The sequence below is a fragment of the Maniola jurtina genome, chromosome 2 (genome assembly GCF_905333055.1).
Source record: "Maniola jurtina chromosome 2, ilManJurt1.1, whole genome shotgun sequence".
Taxonomy (NCBI): domain Eukaryota; kingdom Metazoa; phylum Arthropoda; class Insecta; order Lepidoptera; family Nymphalidae; genus Maniola; species Maniola jurtina.
This window is the reverse complement of record NC_060030.1, coordinates 13,140,100-13,160,897: the sequence shown is the minus strand read 5'-3', so window position 1 is coordinate 13,160,897 and position 20,798 is coordinate 13,140,100. Positions and strand designations below refer to the sequence as shown.

Sequence of the window (20,798 nt, the reverse complement as noted above, 5' to 3'; positions counted from 1 at the left end):
CATAATGGAAAATAAGTTTTGATTTAGTACAACTAGGGTAGGCAGTACTTTTATACCCCAGTGAGCTGCACGCCACTGGTTCCGTACCTAAGGGTGCCAACCGGACTCTATTACCTACTAAGTCTCTGCTGTCCGCCCGTCTGTCCATCCAACTATCTCAGCCCGTCAGCGGACTGTATCTCGTGAACGGTAGGGAGTGGAAATATCATAAAATATGCGTAGTTATTTGGTTTGCTCTAGCAAATAATAAAAATTCCTAAATGGCCGTCATGAAAATTTTAAAAATTAAAAAGTATTATTGCGTGCTCTATGGTACGGAACCCTTCGTGTGCGAGTCAGTCTCGCACTTGATCGATTTTTTATTATTTTCGTCCGGTGGCCCTTATCGTAGACTTTTCCAGAATGAAATTCTTTGGTAACGTAGACGTAGGTGTCAACGATATTTTCGTAATTGACTTTTTTTCGTTACTTTCGTTATGTAATTGTTTCGTAATATAGGCAGATAGGTACATGTACTTTTCCGTCAATAAACTTTTCTGTAGACTTTGTTTTCCGTTGAAAAGGTGTTTATATAATTGTTTTTTCCGGATAAGATCTTTTTGTATTAAATACCTTTTACTTATACTTAGTTTTTTTTTAGTAGCTATTTAAAATATATATTTAATGTAAATGGTAGTTTTTCGGTAGTATCAAAAAATCATATAGTGAAATATTCCAAATAATTTGAACCTTATTTTAGTATAACTTTACTGACCCATTTATTATTCAGAATAGTGATAAGCCTAAAGCAATGGAAAAACAACAAAATTACTCACTGATGCAAATTGTACTACAAAGTAAGTTCAAAAGTCACTGCATACCAATTAATGACTCTCGAACTAGGCGAATTTATTACTCACAACTGTTTTGCATCCATCATTGGAATGGCGTCCATGTTTGAAAGTTAAATGAGCTATCCTGAATCCAGCAAAGTCCAAAGCTTCAGCTTCTGCCTTATGGGTTTTCAGGCTGATCTAGAAATGACTTGTCCAAAGCCAGGTTGGGCGACCAGCTAGGTGATTCGCTAACTCAGTGTCTAACAGTGAATGATAGCCACCAAGGTTGGTTGGTTCTACATTGCTGCTTTACTGGCTGAGAATAAAATATTTTTTCGTAGAAAACCGTCAATGGATTAAAAAATGAGCTCGGTGGTTATCATTCAGTGTTAGACACTGAGTTAGCGAATCACCCCACAGGTTGCCAAAAAAGCTGTTATAGGTATGTGTTTATGGTGTCCTTGTGTCTTTGCAGTGTGGCAACAACATAAATCACGTCAATTCAGACTAGAAACGTTCTAGCAGGTGAAAAGAGCCTTGAGCTATAATTTACATGTTGGCATTCTTTTTTGTATGGAGTTGTCAAAATAAAACGTGTGACTTGTTTGTTTTCAATAAGGGACACAGGAAGGGTCTAAAAATGATTTTCTCTAAATTGACCTATAGACCAAATCTGGTAGGAGGCTTTCAGGCGTTGGTTTCTGGTTTATTTACTTTTGAGTTTTGATAAAGTTTTTCAAGTTAGTATACCGATGCCTTACAGAAACCGAAATGGGTATAAGTAGGTATCTGTTCTAGTAGGAGGCTTAGCCTTTGTTTTCTTGTTTGTTTACGTACAAGCTATCACATAGCTCGATAGACGTTTCGGTCCCAAGGTGCTGGAATGACGACCTCGCCCCGGAAACTGCAGAGTTGGAAGACCTCCTCTAGGTGGACGGACGACATCTGGCCATCTGGCAAGTAGCAGGGAACCGCTGGATTCAGGCTATGCCCAGCAGTTGACGTCTATCGGTTGGTGATGATGATGATGATATCGACAGAATAGTGTCAAGCGATTAGGCATTCCAGTACAGTACAGTATGCCGTATAGAAACTGAAAAAAGGATAAAAAAAGAAAGGAAAAGAAGTGGAGGAACCGGTCTTTAAAAAAATGAAATAAAAAATCAAACACAAGGTTGAGCGAGGGAGATGACCTTAGTGGTCTGACCTAACAGATGGGGCATATCAGCACTGAACTCGCTGCAAACATTATCGCTAAGGACAATGACCGCGCCAACAACTAATTTATTAATTATACGACTACATGCCCTTGCCCAGTCCTCTTAGATCCACGGAGCTTCCTATAATCCATTCATCTGATGGAAAAAATCTTGGTAGGAGGAGGTCATTCTAAAGTGGTCCTGCGATAGAGGATCAGACAGCTAAAAGTTGCGAAGGTCAATTCACTTTTCCTAGTGTTTACGTTTTGTATGAACTATGAATATAGGTGACAGTAATGTGAATATCTAGAAATTATTACGCAGTAATAATAACCTGTGATTAGTTGAACAATCGTAATATATAAAGCGATTTAGAAAAGTAAATAATATAAACAGCTGCTGTTCGTTTCCTTTCCTGTTTATAAAACAAATACATCTATTAAGTGTGAGTATTTATTTAATAGCAGTAGCAGCAATCTAGCGATTTCTCGGTCATTTTGCGAATTTTTTGATTACTTTAGATATTTTCTTATTAGGAAAGTTGTGTCGCATGTTTTTACAGCTTATTTAAAAATTATGAACATAAGCGAGTTAAGTTAAAATAATTAGTTTCATAATGAATCAATAATATAATTGTGTGTATTCGATTGATAAACAAAAAAAAACAGGATACAAATTGAGAGCGAATCCCGGAAATTGATTGTATTTATCAAAACTCCGTTAACAAAATATGACAGAACTAAATACTGTGTTCAGGTCAGATCTAATAACAAAATTGCTAATTCTGTTCTCATCCGTCACAATTTCATGATGCTAGATCAAAGGAAAATACCCTATAGGTTTTATTGTCCTTGTACTGACAGACAACGAAGTGATCCTATAAGGGTTCTTATTTTCCCTGGAAATACAGAACCCTAAAAAATTAGATTTGATTAGTGTACATATTTGTATACGATAGCTAACCTACTAAAAAGTTAGGAATAAAGAAGTTTTCATGATTACCTCTCTACTACTCTCATCATCATCTCTTATCATCGGACTCTACATAAATGACGCGCTGAGACAAGTCAAACAGTTGTTGACTCTCTATTACCTCCTCATACCAGCTCAGTAACACTATACAATATTATATTATCATCAGAATTGCACAAGATTTCCTTAACGAAATTACCTGCATGCTACAAGAAAATTACAGTAGAGACAACCTACTTCAGCGTTCGGACTCCAAAATCAACACACACACTAACTAACGATACACTTTGCAAAGAAAAGCTACTATTTAAAAAAAATATATAAAAGTCCTCCATTAGCTCATTGCGATGTCCATGACCCATAAATTGAGTGCGATAACTTTCTGCGTCGCGTTAAACGTCAACACAATAATTTCTTTGTTTCGTGCAAACTGTGTACCTACTGTGCATTTATGAAGCGCATTCACGATACACCAAACACTTGAGATATGTAAATCATTTCCTTTTACTTCCTGGTCATTGTTTTGACTGGCTGCACTCATATAATTTTTAACCCCCGACCCAAAAAGAGGGGTGTTATGAGATATTTTATTTTTATTACCACCACATGTAACCACAAATTCACGGTTTTCGGAGTTATTCCTGTGCTATAAGACCTACCTGCCTGCCAAATTTCATGATTCTAGGTCAACGGGAAGCATCCTATAGATTTCCTTGACAGACACGACAGACGGACAGATAGACAGACAACAAAGTGATCCTATAAGGCTTCCGTTTTTACGTTTGAGGTACGGAACCCGAGAAATAATGGACGGATCATGAACGATGGCAAAACTCCAAATAATGCCCTTAGAATGGCCTAATGAAAATGCTTGTGCTCATCTTACAGATGGCATCTTGGTCGTGCTTCATTGTTCTAATATAAATTGGAACAATTTTGGACCCATGCCAACTCTACAAAAACTAAATTTCAAACATCACCATTGCGTCACAGGATGTTAAGATTCAAATTATTCAGCTCCATACAAAATGCTTTTTCTAGAAGTACCTACATCTGTTTTATTTCACAAGTGTTTAGGTATATTTGTCATAAGTTCCTGATCCTATGCTGTTCAATTTCTCCTTATTCGATTGAGCTGTCACGCAACGCGGTACCTACACTCATTAGGTACTCAGGAGATCTTTGCAGCCAAAGCTACCTGTTTGTAGACCCGGACTAAGTCCATCTACCAGTATGTCTATGTCCAGTATGTCTATTCATAGGTTATGTCTAAGATTTAGCGACACCATACCTTCATATGCATTTATGTTGATCACCGGCGCGGCTATAAAACATTAGTATATAGCCATCCTGGTAGGTAACAGCCAAGCTTAACAAAAAACAATTTGTTTCCAGGTGACATTCAACAAGCGCAAATTCGGGGTGATGAAGAAAGCGTACGAGCTGAGTGTACTCTGCGACTGCGAGATCGCTCTCATCATCTTCAGCTCCAACAACAAACTCTACCAGTATGCCAGCACGGATATGGACAAGGTCAGCTTCTATCATTGATTTACCTTTTTTTTTGACGTGACAACGTCTTATAATTCGATAGAGCCGGCTGCACGCACGAAAAAACATGACTCATGCGGCGTTACCTCGCTCTGAGGCGTTCCATGTAAGGCTTGAAGTGCAAGCGAGAGCACGGAACGAGCGACAAAGAAGCACAATCGGCCTTTGTTCTCACGTTCAACTATCGTCAGTAACCGACAGACAACCAATTTTTTCTACTCAGAAACAACTAACAAGTTAGCCCTTGACTGCAATCTCACCTGATGTAAGTGATGATGCAGTCTAAGATGCCAGCGGGCTAACCTGGAAGGGGTATGGCAGTTTCTATTAAACCTTACCGTATTTACCTTACTACCATCGGCCTTCTAAGCGTTAGTAACCCTTTTATCATCGGATTGCCATCTAAAATCAAAGCACAGTTTAGGCCTTAAAGGACTGGAAAAAGGGCACAGTGTAAAGAAATACTTCATACAGTATGCGGCTAGGTTGGTATTATAGTGAATAGGCATATCGTAGGCAAGGTTCCATTTAAGGCTGCATCATCACTTGCATGCAAGTGTTATTACTGCCAAGCGCTGATCTATAAATTGAAATACGTTAGTAGGTATTTTTAATAGTAGTAATTTTTAATATGCTCATGTCTGGTCTGATAAGAAACCTTGGCTAGATACTACTAGTCAAGGGTTTAAATGAGATACCGTAGGGGTATGGCATTAGTACAACAGCTGTCATAAAGTTATGTCAAAATAGCTATCTTAGTAACGCAATAGTCACAATTTCCGTGCTAGTCCAGCAGGATAAGCAGCGTATGAAAAACAATCGCAATCTAAGATGATTGGCCGCATCCCTAATGTTTTCCCTCGTTTTGCAGGTGTTACTGAAATACACGGAATACAACGAACCGCATGAGTCGCTGACGAACCGGAACATCATCGAGGTACATGAAGTACGGCGTCATCTGTGTGCCCGTGATCGCAATGCAATGTCCATGCAAACTTGACTTACCCCGCTAACCGCGTGCTTATACTCACATACTCCCCTAATATAAACATCTCTTACTAAAACCCCAAAAAATAGGAAAGTCCACTTGTAAAACTAATCGAGTACCTATCCCCATAGAAAATCCAATCGATGTTGTACCAAAAATCACTTTAATTTAGTCGTAAGAATAGAACACGTCCCACCAACAAACAGCATGCCCGTTTATTTCCTGTTACAAAAAAAAAATACGAAGTATAAAATACCAGACACCGAGTTTTATACTAACAGTTTATGACCACCCTAAATATTTATGTTATTTTTTCCTTGTGCAGCATGGGTTTTATAAATATTTTTGTGTTTATTTGAATTAAGCGCGCCTACCTGACTCCGAGATGCGATACAAGGGTAAAGTCAGTGTTGTATACCATTGCATTCGACACAACACACAAATGTACGCTAAAAAGTTTTCACGTATACCTTAGCAACTAGATATCGCTTCGTAGTTTTGTATTAGCACTTGATTTACCCTCCACTACATGCTGTACTGGTAGAGCCTCGACGTAGAGCCGATTAATATTTCAAACTGGATTGAAAGTCGAGTTAGAAACTAACAGTAACCGCACAGTAACAGTGTGTATAGAGGGTGATTCTAATATTTAACTCGAGTTTAAATTGCATGCAATCGACGTAGAGTAATGTTATACTTTGGGCTCGTCAAGCCACCTGAGCTGGTTTCGCTGACACTTACAGGCACTCACGAAGAAAGAGCATAAGAACGGAGTGATGTCGCCGGACAGCCCGGAGGCGGAACCCGAGTACAACCTGACACCACGGACCGAGGCCAAGTATTCAAAGATTGACGAGGAATTCCAAATGATGATGCAGCGAAACCAGTTGAACGGCAGTAGGGTCGGAGTGGGCGTGACGGGCAGCAACTACAACCTGCCCGTGAGCGTGCCGGTGGGCAGCTACGAACAGTCACTATTGCAAGCCAGTCCACAGATGCACACTTCTATCAGTCCACGGCCCTCGTCTTCAGAAACCGATTCAGGTAATAAAAATAAAAAAACTTGAAAAAATTCTATTTTTTACTACCTTCACCGGTCTCTGGCTATATTTGTAAAACTGTCTACTTATATATGTTTTCCCGTGGAACTAAGATATTTTAAAAAAGTTATCTAAGTCAATGGGTGCCAGTTTTATTAATGACTAGCTGATGCCCGCAGCTTCGCCCGCGTGGATTGGTCAGATCCCCTGCAGCATCAGGATTGAGGAGTTGGACTCCAAAATTTTTATGAAATAATGTCGCAAAGTTCCTCTATCGATTAAAAAAGAAATGACGCAAATCGGTTCAGAAATCTCGGAGATTTCGGTGTACATAGGTAGAAAAACACAACTCCCTTTTTGAAAGTCGGTTAAAAAAGTAGCCTATGTTACTCCCTAGTCAATTCTCTACTTGTCTGTGAAAATCCCGTCAAAATCGGTTCAGCCGTTCCCAAGATTAGCCTTTTCAAACAGACAGACAGACAGACAAAAATTTTAAAAACGTGTGATTCAGTTATAGTATCGTTCAAATAACCATATGACCTTAATATGCGTTAGTTATTTCGAAATTACAGACAGACACTCCAATTTTATTTATTAGTATATAGACTAGTTTAGACTCGTAGCTAGTTTTTGCGTGATGCACGTACACACAGACAGACAGACAGAAATTCGAAAATATAATAGTTTTGGGGTCTGTATCGATAATAATATTTTCTCCGACTAACATTTTCAAAATATATTTTACAGAAATCGTCCAGTTACAGTATTATTATAAGTGTAGATAGACCTTGTCTACCCTTGTGACATACCTATTAATATTATTATGGATTTATCCCAGTTTTCAATAAAGCTAAGAAAGAACTGAAAATTAAAACATATATTATATTTTGCTAAATTTTATTGAATAACTAGCTTATGCCCGCAGCTTCGCCCGCGTGGATTGGTCAGATCCCCTGCAGCATCAGGATTGAGGAGTTGGACTCCAAATTTTTTATGAAACAATGTCGCAAAGTTCCTTTATCGATTAAAAAAGAAATGACGCAAATCGGTTCAGAAATCTCGGAGATTTCGGTGTACATAGGTAGAAAAACACAACTCCCTTTTTAAAAGTCGGTTAAAAAAGTAGCCTATGTTACGCCCTGGTCAATCCTCTACTTGCCTGTGAAAATCCCGTCAAAATCGGTTCAGCCGTTCCAAAGATTAGCCTTTTCAAACAGACAGACAGACAGACAGACAGACAAAAATTTTAAAAACGTGTGATTCAGTTATAGTATCGTTCAAATAACCATATGAGCTTAATATGAGGTAGTTATTTCGAAATTACAGACAGACACTCCAATTTTATTTATTAGTATAGATATCTATCAACTGCTTATAATCTATTCATAAATAAAAATTGCTTGGTGATCGATTATGTGTCAACGTTTAGTTTTGGAATGCAATGTTTGCAAATTATCGAATCAAATAATAACTATACTATGAAAGTTTTCAATTTATGTTTTATCTAATCCAAAGAACTTGACCTAGTTTTTTATCCTTTATTTTATGATAGCTCGATCCTTATTGGTAAGATTAAAAAAGCTAGTCTAAAACTAATCTGAAAATCAATAATTATATTTCTACCAAGTTGAAAACCTTGCTCCTACATAACTTTATAAGACTCTTATTTATTTATTAAATATTATTAAATAATTACGCAGAGTAATAATTAATTTGTTCAAAGCTATGTTTAAAATACGTGGAATAGAAAGCTTTTAAAATGAAGTCTTTTAAATTTTGGTCAAAGTACTTACCAATGTGTAGGTATAATGACGAATTGTAACGTCAAAAGACCTCTAAAGCGTGAATTTTTGTAATGAAATTCAATTAAAACCTGATTGTAAGTACCTCTTGAGTGTTTTTCTCCAAAATTATTTTATTCTCTTCCAGTTTACCCCAGTGGCGGAATGCTAGAGATGTCAAATGGTTATCCAGGATCTGCGTCGCCGCTAGGCGCCGGCTGTACCCCTTCGCCTTCCCCCGGACCAGCACCGTCGCCGCACCGACATCCGCACAAATCCCACGCACACGCACCGCCACCGCACCACTCGCCTCGGAACAATTTACGCGTCGTTATACCCAGTTCAATGCCACCACCGCAGGATGATATATCATATGCTGGGGAGGTGAGTTATATGTTCTATTAGCATCATTTCACCTTGTAGAAAGTTGCTACAACTACTCCAATGGCGGAATAAAGTAACCCTTCGCCTTTTCGGACCAGCGCCGTCGCCGAACTGGCATCCATACAAATCACACACACCCACCGCCGCCTCATTACTCGCCTCGGAACAACTCAAGTAGGAACTCGGAACAACAAATCTCAAAATTTTTGTGAAAATTGTGGCAAAACCATAATCAGACATTTTAAGAACATATTACGTTTTTGAAGGAAAGATTCTATTCTATGCCAATCTATCAGTATTCTACAGAATATATTTCGGAGAGTGTGCACAAGAGCTCTTTGCCCTGGTTCCTCCTTTCACCATCTACCACCACCTTTCTACCATCGTACTGCAAGCCATCGTCAAGGTCTGCATCCGTACGTAGTTGAAATTCCTCGGATTTGCTCCGTCGTTTCTAATCCGAACCGCTAGGATATGCAACGCCCTTCCAGCATCAGTTTTCCCTTCCACTTTTAATATGGGTACTTTCAAGTCAAGAGTGAATAGGCGACTTCAAGCGCGCTCCATCATAGGCTGCATCATCACTTGCTAGCAGGTCTGATTGCAGCCAAGCGCTAGTCTGTAAATTTAAAAAAAAACCGGCCAAGATGTAACTACCAATTCACGGTTTTCGGATTTATTCCTTTACTTATGCTATAAGACCTACCTACTTGCCAGATTTCATGATTCTAGGTCAACGGGAAGTACCCTATAGGTTTTCTTGACAGGTACGACGGACGGACGGACAGACAGTATAAGGGTTCCGTTTTTCCTTTTGAGGTACGGATCCCTAAAAAGTAAGATTTTTGTACCCTTACTTATTCGTATGTACTTTTTTCTAGACGCCACTAAGCTACTCAGGACTCGGCAACTTCGGCGGCCCGCAGGACTTCAGCATGAGCTCGGACATCGGTATCGGCCTGTCGTGGGGCGCGCACCAGCTGCAGACTCTACAGCACAACAGGTACATGTCTGTGATCAATTTTATTTACCTATTAGCTTCTCTCATTTTCATTTCATTATACTTAAGGCCGCGGTTACACCTGTAAGTTTTACTCACGTAAGTACCTAGCTTACGTAATTAATTGACAACTTTGCTGGTAAATCCATCCTAATATTATAAATACGATACTGTGTCTGTCTGATAGCTTTTCACGGTCCAATAGTGTAACCGATTCTTATAAAAGGTACAGTTAGCTTATATCCCGGGGATGGACATAGGCTACTTTTTCCCGGAAAATCGAAAAAATCTAATCAAATTAAAAAGTGGTTCCCATGGGATTTTTAAATAACTTTTTAAGAACTTTTTTGAGGCTATTTAATTATACTTTGCCTCTTCGTTTTTAAACGATTTCTTTTCATTTGTTGACAAAAAATTAACCTTCGGGAAAAGGTTCGTGGCTCACTCAATTAACTTTGTGTAGATTACAATAGACCGATCTATAGTACAAAGCGTTATGTAATCAATAGATTTTACTATTTTATTACTTCCTTTGATTTACAAAATAATATGAATGTGAAACTTTTCTTTCTCTTGTTTCTTTTAAGACTAAGAGTACAGACAGACTTTGTTGTTCTAGGCTCCTATTTCTTACATAATATTCTAAATTTAAATAACAAACAAAAATTATAATTATAACAAGTAGATTACTCAACCAAAACCATACTTATAAAGTTAAATATTATCTACTTACCTAGCTCAATTATTATAATCAACTTCAAAAAGTGAAATCTAAAACCATTCTAAAACTCATTTAGATTTCACATTTTGACATAAATGTTTTTTAATGGGTTACATGTAATTCGGCGTTAGGATCTATTTAAGATATAATCTGTTCGCGGCTTCGTCTGTGTGGATTTTTTTAAATCCCGTGTGATTTCTTTGATTTTCCGGGACAAAAATTTGCCTATGTCACTTCTTAAGTATTTAAGTATTAAGTACTATTTAAGTAAGTAAAATCACATCGATCCGTTGCTCTATTGTGACGTAATTGAAGGACAAACCAATAAACTGACAAATACGTTTTTGCATTCATAATATGGATAGAAATTAAGAAAAAATAACAAAAAATAAGCTCCGCCGAGACAGCTATTCGCTGCCGTGACCAGGATTCGAACCTGGGTTACTACGGCCACAACGTAGGGTCCTAACCACTAGACGATCACGGCTATCGGAGCACTTGGTATAACCTCCGAATTTACTACTTACTTCCATCAACGTCAGTTTTCATTTCACGCTCGACCGGCTCCCAATTCATCGATTGATCATTAAATGGCGTGAAATTTCGCCAATTGAATAATAATAATTAATTCTTAGAAACTCTTAAATAGTTTTTCATTCACAAAATAGACGAAAATTAGTTTTTGTTATGTCAATAAAATTACAATCACGTAAGTAGGTAGGAGACGCGTGTGCTCAATATCCCATTAATCATTAATTATTTTATCTCTATTTTATATGTACCAAAATTGTGGTTACAGAGTAATAATAAATTAAGTTACATTAATTATGTTATTAATTAGGTAAATAGAATGGATTTAAGATGTTTTAAAAGGTTATTAGAGCTGCATTCAAGATAGAGATGGACTTCATTTTTGTTTTTTACTAAGTTCCTCAAAAAATTGTCAAATTGGCAGACAGGCGAATTTAAAGTTTTCATACATACATTAACTACATCCACAGCTTTGTGTTCAAGCGAAAGGTTATTCTATACAAAATACTTAAGCACTAAGCATCATCTAAAGACCATTTTAATACCTATCATAATATAGCCTGGTCTATTTCCATTTCTAGCAGCTGAATATAAATGTCGGTAGGTACTTCTCAAATCGTCCAAGTAACCAGAAGCGATGCAAAGCGCGTTACGCACGAGTAAGCTGAACTCAGTTTTTTGTTTGACAGTAAAAAAAAATAGTTAGCGAAAACACCGCGTAAACCTCATTTAATTCCACGCCCTCATAGCAAAAAGTCTCAAATGATAGATTATGTTTGCTAGCAGATCTTACCATTTACGTCGGAAAATAATCTGCATGTAATTTGTAGACAATGTTAATTGTTATTTGTCAAAAACTATTGAACTTTTTATAAATGACAACAAAATAAGTAAGTTGCTAAGTAACTTTATCGGCAGATTACAGATAGATTGATTAAATTCGACCGTTATGGAATGATAATAATATAAATGTATGACGGCTTAGATAAAATTTCCGTGTTTGTCGGAGTATGCCCGACTGGTTTTAAACCCACGTCCGTCAGTCAACCGGTCAGTCAGACAGACACTGGACGGGTTCGACACTAGTTGGGCATACTCCGACAAACATGTGAGATAAGCTGTCATATACCTATCATTCCATGTGTACAATAACATTCTGGAATTCATAGTCAAAATAGGGGCTTCTTTATGGGGACCATTCAGACGACATGTGTCATATTCAACCTTAAATATGCAATGAATTAGGGTAAGCCCCTATCTTGACTATGAATTCCAGTGTTGCCATTAGATAAGAGCTTACTTCAGTAACTAGAATAACATTGAATGAATTTAACCAATTACTAAACTCTTTTTCTTTCTAAACTGCAGTTCCCCTTACAGCAGCAGTCTACCAGTGCTGGGCGGAGGGACGCCGCCGCCTGCCGGCTCGCCCAACAGCGTGAAGATCAAAGCGGAACCCGTGTCACCTCCTCGAGCGCCTGACCACTTGCATCGAGGGCCGCCGGCCGCGCCGCAGCCCGCTCACTTGTCCGGTGCCATTGATGGTAAGTACGGTAAGTGACAAACTCAACTCAGTCTATACTAATATGTATTACAAAGTAGAACCCATGGCGCTTTGTCAATCCCTACCCCTTGCATGTCGTCGTCGGCGCCTCGGCCCGCTCAGTTCGGTGCCATTGATAGTAAGGGACAATCTCAACACAATCTATTCCTAATATTATAAACAAAAGAGGGAATTTTGTGTGTGTATCTAGTGAAGGGTAATCTACCCACCACTGCACCTATTTGAATAATTCTTTCGCCATGAAAGATAATATAATTATTCCAGATGGCCATAGGCTATATTTATCAGATTGGTCAGCAGTGCGATTGTGTAAGGTTTAGACCATCATGATTATTCAAAACGATTGGTCATTTGATCGCTAACGTCAATTCGAATTGTGTAAAAATGGCCATCAAATGAAGACCGAAAAGTGACCGGTGGCTTAAAAACGTATCATAGAATTGCGTTTTATTATACCAATAGCATTTTTAAAACTCAATTTTTATGTTGATATGAATTAAGATGTATATAAAAACAATGCAACTTTTTAGGCTAACTTATGATATTTTATCATAAAAATTTACTTTCATAGCTTATAACATTGAATTCTAACGTTATTATCAGTTATGCAAAATCAATAACTAAACGCAAAGAATGAACAATACTCGAGCTTACTGCTTCTCAACAATAGATGGCGTTAGTGGACCTATATTTTCCTATGTTTTTCTATATTGTCTAGGGTTAAATCGATGTCAGTGTCGCTGTAAGTGACAACTGACAAGTTACGAAATAAAAATAACAATACCTAATTACCTAATTATCCAAATAAAAGTGATTAAAAGCTAGGTATACAAATAACAAAATTCTTTCTGGCGCTCAACTATTAGTATCGACCATTTTTTCGCTTGTCTCCATTCCACTCGTCAGTCGTCACTGAAGAAGTCTCTGGTAGACCCTATTGGCATGAGGTTTGCCTTGGCCAGCCAGCACGTCAGCAAGTATAGGAGATGAACCCACAAAGGTCAAAGACGGCACAAGGATGGAAAGCCGTGAACATTAACAGTGGAGCGTTTGCTATGTGAAATTGACAAGAACGTAAGTTACAACACACTACTTAATAAGTTTTATCACCTATCCGACTGCGGCGAAGTTCAAAGCAGGGTTATGTGTTTGACTTGTATGTACGTCCGTTTCTATGTCCGCTCGTAACTACTCAACGGCTCAACCGATTTTGATAAATGATACGTCACTAGATTCATCTTGATAGCGCAAACTAAAATTCTTAAAAAATAGATATTACCGGTTTTATGAGCTTTAAAGTGAGAGCTGAAAAAAGTTGCAGTAGTTATCGCAGTGTAGATTTCCTCATATTGTTTTACTTACAAATAAGAGATATTGGTACCACTCACATAGAAATAACAATCTTAAATTTTAATAATTCCAGAAACAACCCAAGCACAATAACACAAAGGAGGAGCAGCACCTTGAAATCGATAAAGGTCGAGTGCACCTGCTTGGAAGTGGAGATTGCAGAACAGGCGATGCAGAAATTGCGAAAATATTATCCTTAACCTTAAAACCCTACTTGGTGTAATAAAACACCCCAGAGTGTTAAGTTTTCTCATATTAAGACATTAGCATATAAGAACTAACTAGGTAAATAAATAATTTAATAATTCCTATGTTCATAAGTAATCTTTGATTAAGAGCGATGATAGCCTAGTCCTTAAGACTTCTTCCCAAGGTTGGGTGTTCGATCCCAGCCTTTTACTGTAGTTATGTGAGTTTTAGGCAATTGAATATATCATTTGCTTTAACAGTGAAGGTAAACAACCTGCATGGCTGAGAGTTCTTTGTAATGTTCTCAAAGGTGTGTAGAGTCTGCAAATCCGCACTTGGCCAGCATGGTGGATTATGGCCTCCTTCTAATAGGAAAGCTGTGCTTGGTAATAAACCGGTCATGGGTTGGTGATGATGAAAATGTAATTTTTTATTATGATGTTTAGGTGAGACATAATGCTAGTTCTTAATACAAAGTTGGCTGCGTATATTTAGCATTTTAGCATATTATAAGTATTTATTAGGTAAAATATTTCAATGTTCCTATGGTCATAAGTAAACAGTAAAATATGTTAAACACAACTAAAGCCAGACTACTAGGTACCTAGTAGTCTCAGTTCAGTTCTCCCAGTGCAGTTCTCACCACCCCTAGGTACCTAGGGGTGGTGAGAACTGCATATAGATAGCATCTGCCTAGTAAGTAGACCATTCCTAATCATCTGTCACTTAGTATATTATAGTGTGGCTTTTTAGTTATTAGTGTACACTGTATTTTTATTATTTTGTAATATTGTATAATAATATGTTAAGCCTTTATTCACTGAATTCCATTGAATTAAATTACGTTAATGCTGTGTATATTATAATATATTTGTTGACAGTGGTGTTTTGTTTTTTTTCCCTCTTCTTTCAGTTTGCCCTTGGGCAACTCCAGGGTTCTCCATATAAGTCTTTCTTTGGCTTTTCTTCTCCATGTATTTCCTGCTTTTTCTCAAATGTCATCCTCATCTTTTTCCCGTTCTTGGGTACCATTCTATAAGTGCTTTCATCCACTTATTTCTCTTGTCTCTCGTGCCCTTTAATTACCACTTAGTTTTTTAATGGTGACTGACAAATTCCTTGCTTTTGTCCTGTTTCTAATAGTAGAGAGCCTGATTTTAACTCTTTTTTTTAATTTTAAGCATACTTCTCTCTATACTATTTTGAATAATCTTAAAGTTTTCTCAGTCAGACCCCATGTCTGGTAGTCATAAGTCAGACATGGAAGGTTGCATACATTGAATGCTTTGGCTTTTTCAGATATGGTATTATCTTTGTTTTTCATAATTTCCTTTAGAGACTAGTATCTTTTCCAGAAATGCAATACGCATTTCCTTCTTTCTACTTCTTTTGATGTTTGATCTGTTGGTGATATTGTTAGTCCTAGATATATGTATTCATCTACATATTCCAGTATATTTGAACTTAGCCTTACAGTTTTTTTCTGGGAGTTGGTCATAATCTTGGTTCTGCCTCTATTCATGGATAATGTAGTTGTAATATTGTAGTTAGTAATAAAAATGTTTAATTAAATAAATATGTATAGTAATTTACATACTTTTTATTTTATGAACAGAATTTTCTCCTCTTTCATTTTGATATCCTACTTGATACCATAGCAAAAAATTCTCAGAGACACCCTATATTAGGGTTTTGCACCTCAAAAGGAACTTATAAGGATCACTTTGTTGTCTGTCTGCCTGTCGTGTCTGTCAAGAAAAAGGAACTAAATCTTAGGTATCAAAGGTACTTTCCATTAACCTAGAATCATGAAATTTGGCAGGTAAGTAAGTGTTATAGCACAAGCAAAGGAAAAAATCGGCCAAGTGTGAGTCAGACTCGCGCACCGAGGGTTCCATATAGGTACTTGGGTATTTTATTGACAATTTGCACGATAAATCAAAAACTACCATGCATAAAAAGTAATAAAAATCTGTTTTAGAATGGTACATTACAGGTAGGTAAACCCTTCCTTAAGATACCCCACTTGGCATAAGTAGTTATCTTACGTTATAGGTAATTTACGTTACGTTTTCCTATAGTAGGTACCTACCTATTGAAATATAGAGCTACCTAGGGAAGACCTATAAATTAAACAAAACTTTCCATATATGAAATGAATAGATTTAATTGAAAAAACATTGTCACTAAATATTTACAAGGTAATTTAAACTATGATGAAACAGAAAACTAACTAAAACAGCAATTAATTAAGTAAATAAAACTCTTAACTAGTTGGCAGTAGTTTAGGCACCATACACCGGGACATACTTGCTTAAATACGTAAACACCTAGGTACATAGACTGCTAAAATCATAACTTCCTGGAATTAGCTTACAAAAGTTAGAAAATTATATTTAAATCAATTTAATACGTACATAAACCACTAAACTATCTAAAATGATCAACGATAATCATGGCTCGCGAGTCGTCGCTATCATTTGACATAAGCGATGGCTCAAAAAAGTTAGACAATTCGAATTAAGCTGTCAAATGGTATCAAATAGTTCACTCATCGTCTAAAATAACCATTATGATCAACCATGATAACCATCCAATCGCTAACCATTTATGAACAACATACACAATTCGAATTTGCCGTTTGACAGCTGAAATCGTATAGTTTAAGCCATCAAATGAATACCATTTTCATCGTCAAGTTTTACACAATCGCACTGCAGATCAGTTAAAAAAAATTATGTGTCGGACTTCAAGTAATGTTCCCGCTTCACTCTATTATCAACTCTATGGTATCACAAATGGTGACATTGTAATAGAAAATCATATCGAGTTTTACTAGAGATTTTAAAAACAGCTCAAATTAGGTTAAATGTTATATAATTTATTAGACTGCCTTTGTTATAATAAATAATAATTATTGAGTTCAGTAACTAGTAGTTCCATTTATTTTTGACTCTATCATTATAAATTTAAGATAAACATTAATGATTTTGACTAACGTTTTTTAACATCAGTTTATCTTTCAGGATCGGTAACGTCAAGTAACATGGGGTCACCGGCCGGGCAGGACATGCGGCACGCCAACACCGTCCCACTAGACTACGAGCAGCCCCACACTAAGCGGCCGAGGATCGACGGCTGGGCCACATAGCTAGGCTATGAGGCCTTCGGTTCCTACCCGAGGCCCCTCCACCCGCACTGTTAGGCGCCAGCCACCTCCAGGCCCCCAGACGTGGCGAACTCCTCCATCGAGCTTTCGGTACTATACCGTCCTGGTCTACACAAAATGCTCTTTTCCGCAGCATATTTAACTACAGAATTTATATAGAGTTGAACAAGGTGCTTTGAAAAATATGGCACGGTCTTTAGTGGTATTAGATAACGGATTCAGGCTGGAAAAGGGCAGACTAGTGCTATTTACTCTCCCTTACAAACCTTGATTCCCCTTAGACGTTGACTAAATGTTCATATTCACTGTACCCTTCTACGATACGTAATTAAATAATGTAATATTGCACATACGAGTACACTAAAGATTAAGGTTTAATGTTTAAAATTAAGTACAATATTGTATAGATGCAAACCTGATCAATTTTAAAGGTATCTATGAAATAGATAGATTTCTAACTACCCTTGTATATAGCGAAGTTATATGTGCAATCCGTGCCATTATCTGTTTAGCTTATAGTTGATTAGTGGTAATATTACGCGAGTTGTTCTGAGGTTTGGTGCGTGGACTAATGCGATCAGCCGGAGGAAATGTGGATTAAAGACCACTGTAATAAACTAGTGCAAGTGCGTTCCAAGACTATAACAAAAACGACTGTTGACTTTGTGTTAGTGTTTTAAAGTTTTTTTGTGCCATTTTAATATATCATTAGTGTGACATCCGAACTTTGAATCTTTGTAAATTAAGTAAGCGTAGCGTCATCACAAAAGATAATAAGTTATGTATTGGATATTGTACTTTATCTATTGACATATTTATACATGAGAATCATAATAATATTTACATAATATGTATACACGTCCCGTTAGGAACGAATGTTATGTAATGTAAGTAGGTAATGTTAGCTAGAGTTGACTACTATAAAGGTACCACACGAAGCTTTAAAATTCTTATGATAACACTCGCACTCTAAGCAGTCTTGTAAGTAAAGAACACAATTTACATTATAATTTAGGACTCTTAAAGATTCTACAAGTCATCATTCGGCAATTTATATTACGATACAATATAACTGTAATCTAATTTACACAGTGAAACAAAATCACTCAAAAATTAATTTAGAGCACGTGCGAGCGTATCTCATTTCCCAGACCAAAAATAAAGTCAATTTTGAATATCGTAAATTGTAAAACAGTACTTCTAAAGTACCCACGATAGTATATTTAGTCGCTATAATTGGTTACTAGTAAAAGGAAAGCTTGTTGTTAGTAAATTATTATTTTGTTAATGTGATCTGAAGTGTTGCATTAGAAATCCTGTTTGCATCAAATGTAACCTCTGCAAAGAACTACAATACTAAATGTAAAGTTCTCAGCTTTAATCATACACAGAAATATATTTATCACTAAAAATCATAACATATTTTCGTAAAGCACTATAAAATCACATAACGCCCTATTTTTAGATAATGTTGTATCATTTATAATAAAAATCGATTTTTGTTGTAAATCATGAACAAATAATATGTCCTAAGGAAAGCATTTGTTACCCAAATATGAATTTCCAATTTTCATGGCCCTTTTTATTTCATACCATTTTAACTGTAGACCGATTCTTTAACTCGATAGTTGACTTTCGGTACAATTTAAAATCCATAGTAGTGGGCATCCCAAGGAAGGATATAGACTACTTTTGTGTCCCGGAAATCAAAGAGTTTCTACGGACGTAGGTAGGTACTTACTGTTGCAAAATTTATGTTATACCTACTTAGGTTAGAGGTCTGACCGATTAATAGCCTAAATATGGCAGAAATCCCTTCTACAATGCTTTGAAGGTGACGTTGCTTCCCTCCTTTGAAAATTGCTCAAAATAATATTGCTAATGGCCTTCAGATTTAGTCAACTATCGAATTCCTTAACCTAATACGTGAATGTTTTTACATAAGTTACTTAAATTGAGTCAGTTGCCAAAACCAAGAAATTACTAAAAATTGAAATCAAACTTTACACAGATATATTTTTGGAATAGAAAACTGCTTTATATATTTTGGATGGCTTAGTTAATGTTGTCAATTACATTAAATAAAATTTTCACATGAAAATTCAATTTCGGTCAAAATTAATATAATCAATTTATCTGTAATCTGTCGACAAGATACTTAGAAAAGTTGTTATTTGTTAAAAAGTACACATAATTTTTGAAATAATACCTACTTGTACTTACAACAACGTTTCTAAGTAATTTATCCACAAATTACAGATAAATAGATTAATATTTATTAATTTGGGCCTTTAATGATCAATAATATGACTAGGCTGGTTCGTAATCACAGTTCGTATTTAAACATAGGATATTATACGTAAGTATATACGACACTCGCTAAAGTTCAAATTTTAAACATTTAATATTCTTATATCTGGCATTTGTACACTAAATCATATATTCAAGTATTAGGTTACCTTTCCCCTCATATCTTTCACTGTAGATGCCTTACTCACAGTGCCTAAATGTACCATAATAATATACCTAATTTGTATCATACGTATAGATTTTTTGCATCGACTTTTTCACATCCTTATATTTATAAGTATTTACAAACTATAAACAAATATTATTATTACAACCTTAAAGACTTGCGAATGAAAAACTGGCACTCTAAAAACAGTATTTCAATTGCAAGAATATTATTATGAATGTTGTACAAAATGTACAGTTGCAAATACCTTTAGTGTTAGTACGATACATAGGCAGTATGATTCGTCAACTGTACACGGATCGTTGGATAGAATAAAAACAATTTATATGACGTAGGTATATATTATAAAAAATATAGATATCGTTACTGTTTAATGTAAACCGAGCACTGTAATTAAAGTAACAAAATTATTATGTAATCCTTCAAATCACAGTGACAAAATGTTGAATGTATATTTGTTAAAATTTGTACAGGGAGGTAACCAATTTGAAGTTCAAAAGTCTGAACGAAGAAAAATGTATTTTCGCATTGTAAAATATTATACACCACTAGTATATAATACGAATTAATATTTTAATACTGGAGCATAATAATGAATGTTGTCCCTTGTTTGAGGGAGTATACATAATATTAGTACACCGTATATAATAGGTATGTGTAGTATAAAAAGTCTAAATTGTAATGTGATAACATTACAATGCACTGTTACAAAATTCTTGTTTTTTAACAAATTCTAAAGTTCCGTAATCCGTTATGCCCATTTAAGCTGAACTCACATTACACGACACGACGAACTCCTGAGATTTCGCTGGTATTCGCGTGGTGTAATGGGCGACTAGCGTTAGATCGTTTTCGGTCGTTTGTTCCTAAAACTTTGTCCTAGGTCAGCAATATTTCTCAATGTGGTGCGATGCATTTTAATTAGTAAAAAGATACGTAATAATATATTTTGGGATGAGACGGTAGAACGAAAAGTAGTAACTTCTTACAAATTTTTAGCACCCCAAGGCCGAGCGCCCTTGACTTGAGGCATACGCATAAATGTGTGGAATATGCCGATGATATTGT

The 20,798-nt window shown here is 36.3% G+C and overlaps 1 protein-coding gene, 1 long non-coding RNA gene and 1 other non-coding gene across 16 annotated transcripts in view; 2 read left to right on the top strand and 1 right to left on the bottom strand.

Moving 5' to 3' along the window:
- Nucleotides 1-19,300, top strand: part of LOC123876561 (myocyte-specific enhancer factor 2) — an 88,718-nt gene extending 69,418 nt beyond the window's left edge. The window contains exons 3-9 of one of the 14 annotated variants that reach the window (XM_045922937.1): nucleotides 4,382-4,519; nucleotides 5,409-5,474; nucleotides 6,281-6,569; nucleotides 8,495-8,730; nucleotides 9,612-9,739; nucleotides 12,363-12,526; nucleotides 17,112-19,300. In XM_045922937.1, coding sequence (XP_045778893.1) covers nucleotides 4,382-4,519; nucleotides 5,409-5,474; nucleotides 6,281-6,569; nucleotides 8,495-8,730; nucleotides 9,612-9,739; nucleotides 12,363-12,526; nucleotides 17,112-17,236 — 1,146 coding nt within the window. In that variant the 3' untranslated portion in view covers nucleotides 17,237-19,300. Of the gene's footprint in view, nucleotides 1-4,381; nucleotides 4,520-5,408; nucleotides 5,475-6,268; nucleotides 6,570-8,494; nucleotides 8,731-9,611; nucleotides 9,740-12,350; nucleotides 12,536-17,099 lie in introns of all 14 variants that reach the window. The other 13 variants (XM_045922950.1, XM_045922879.1, XM_045922921.1 and 10 more) reach the window with 13 other exon arrangements.
- Trnah-gug lies at nucleotides 10,867-10,938 on the bottom strand. The gene has a single exon. It is a non-coding gene; the product is annotated as a tRNA-His (tRNA).
- On the top strand, nucleotides 13,459-14,968 carry LOC123876659. The gene is made up of 3 exons (XR_006798391.1): nucleotides 13,459-13,620; nucleotides 13,970-14,685; nucleotides 14,746-14,968. It is a non-coding gene; the product is annotated as an uncharacterized LOC123876659 (long non-coding RNA).
- Nucleotides 19,301-20,798: the final 1,498 nt, after the last annotated feature.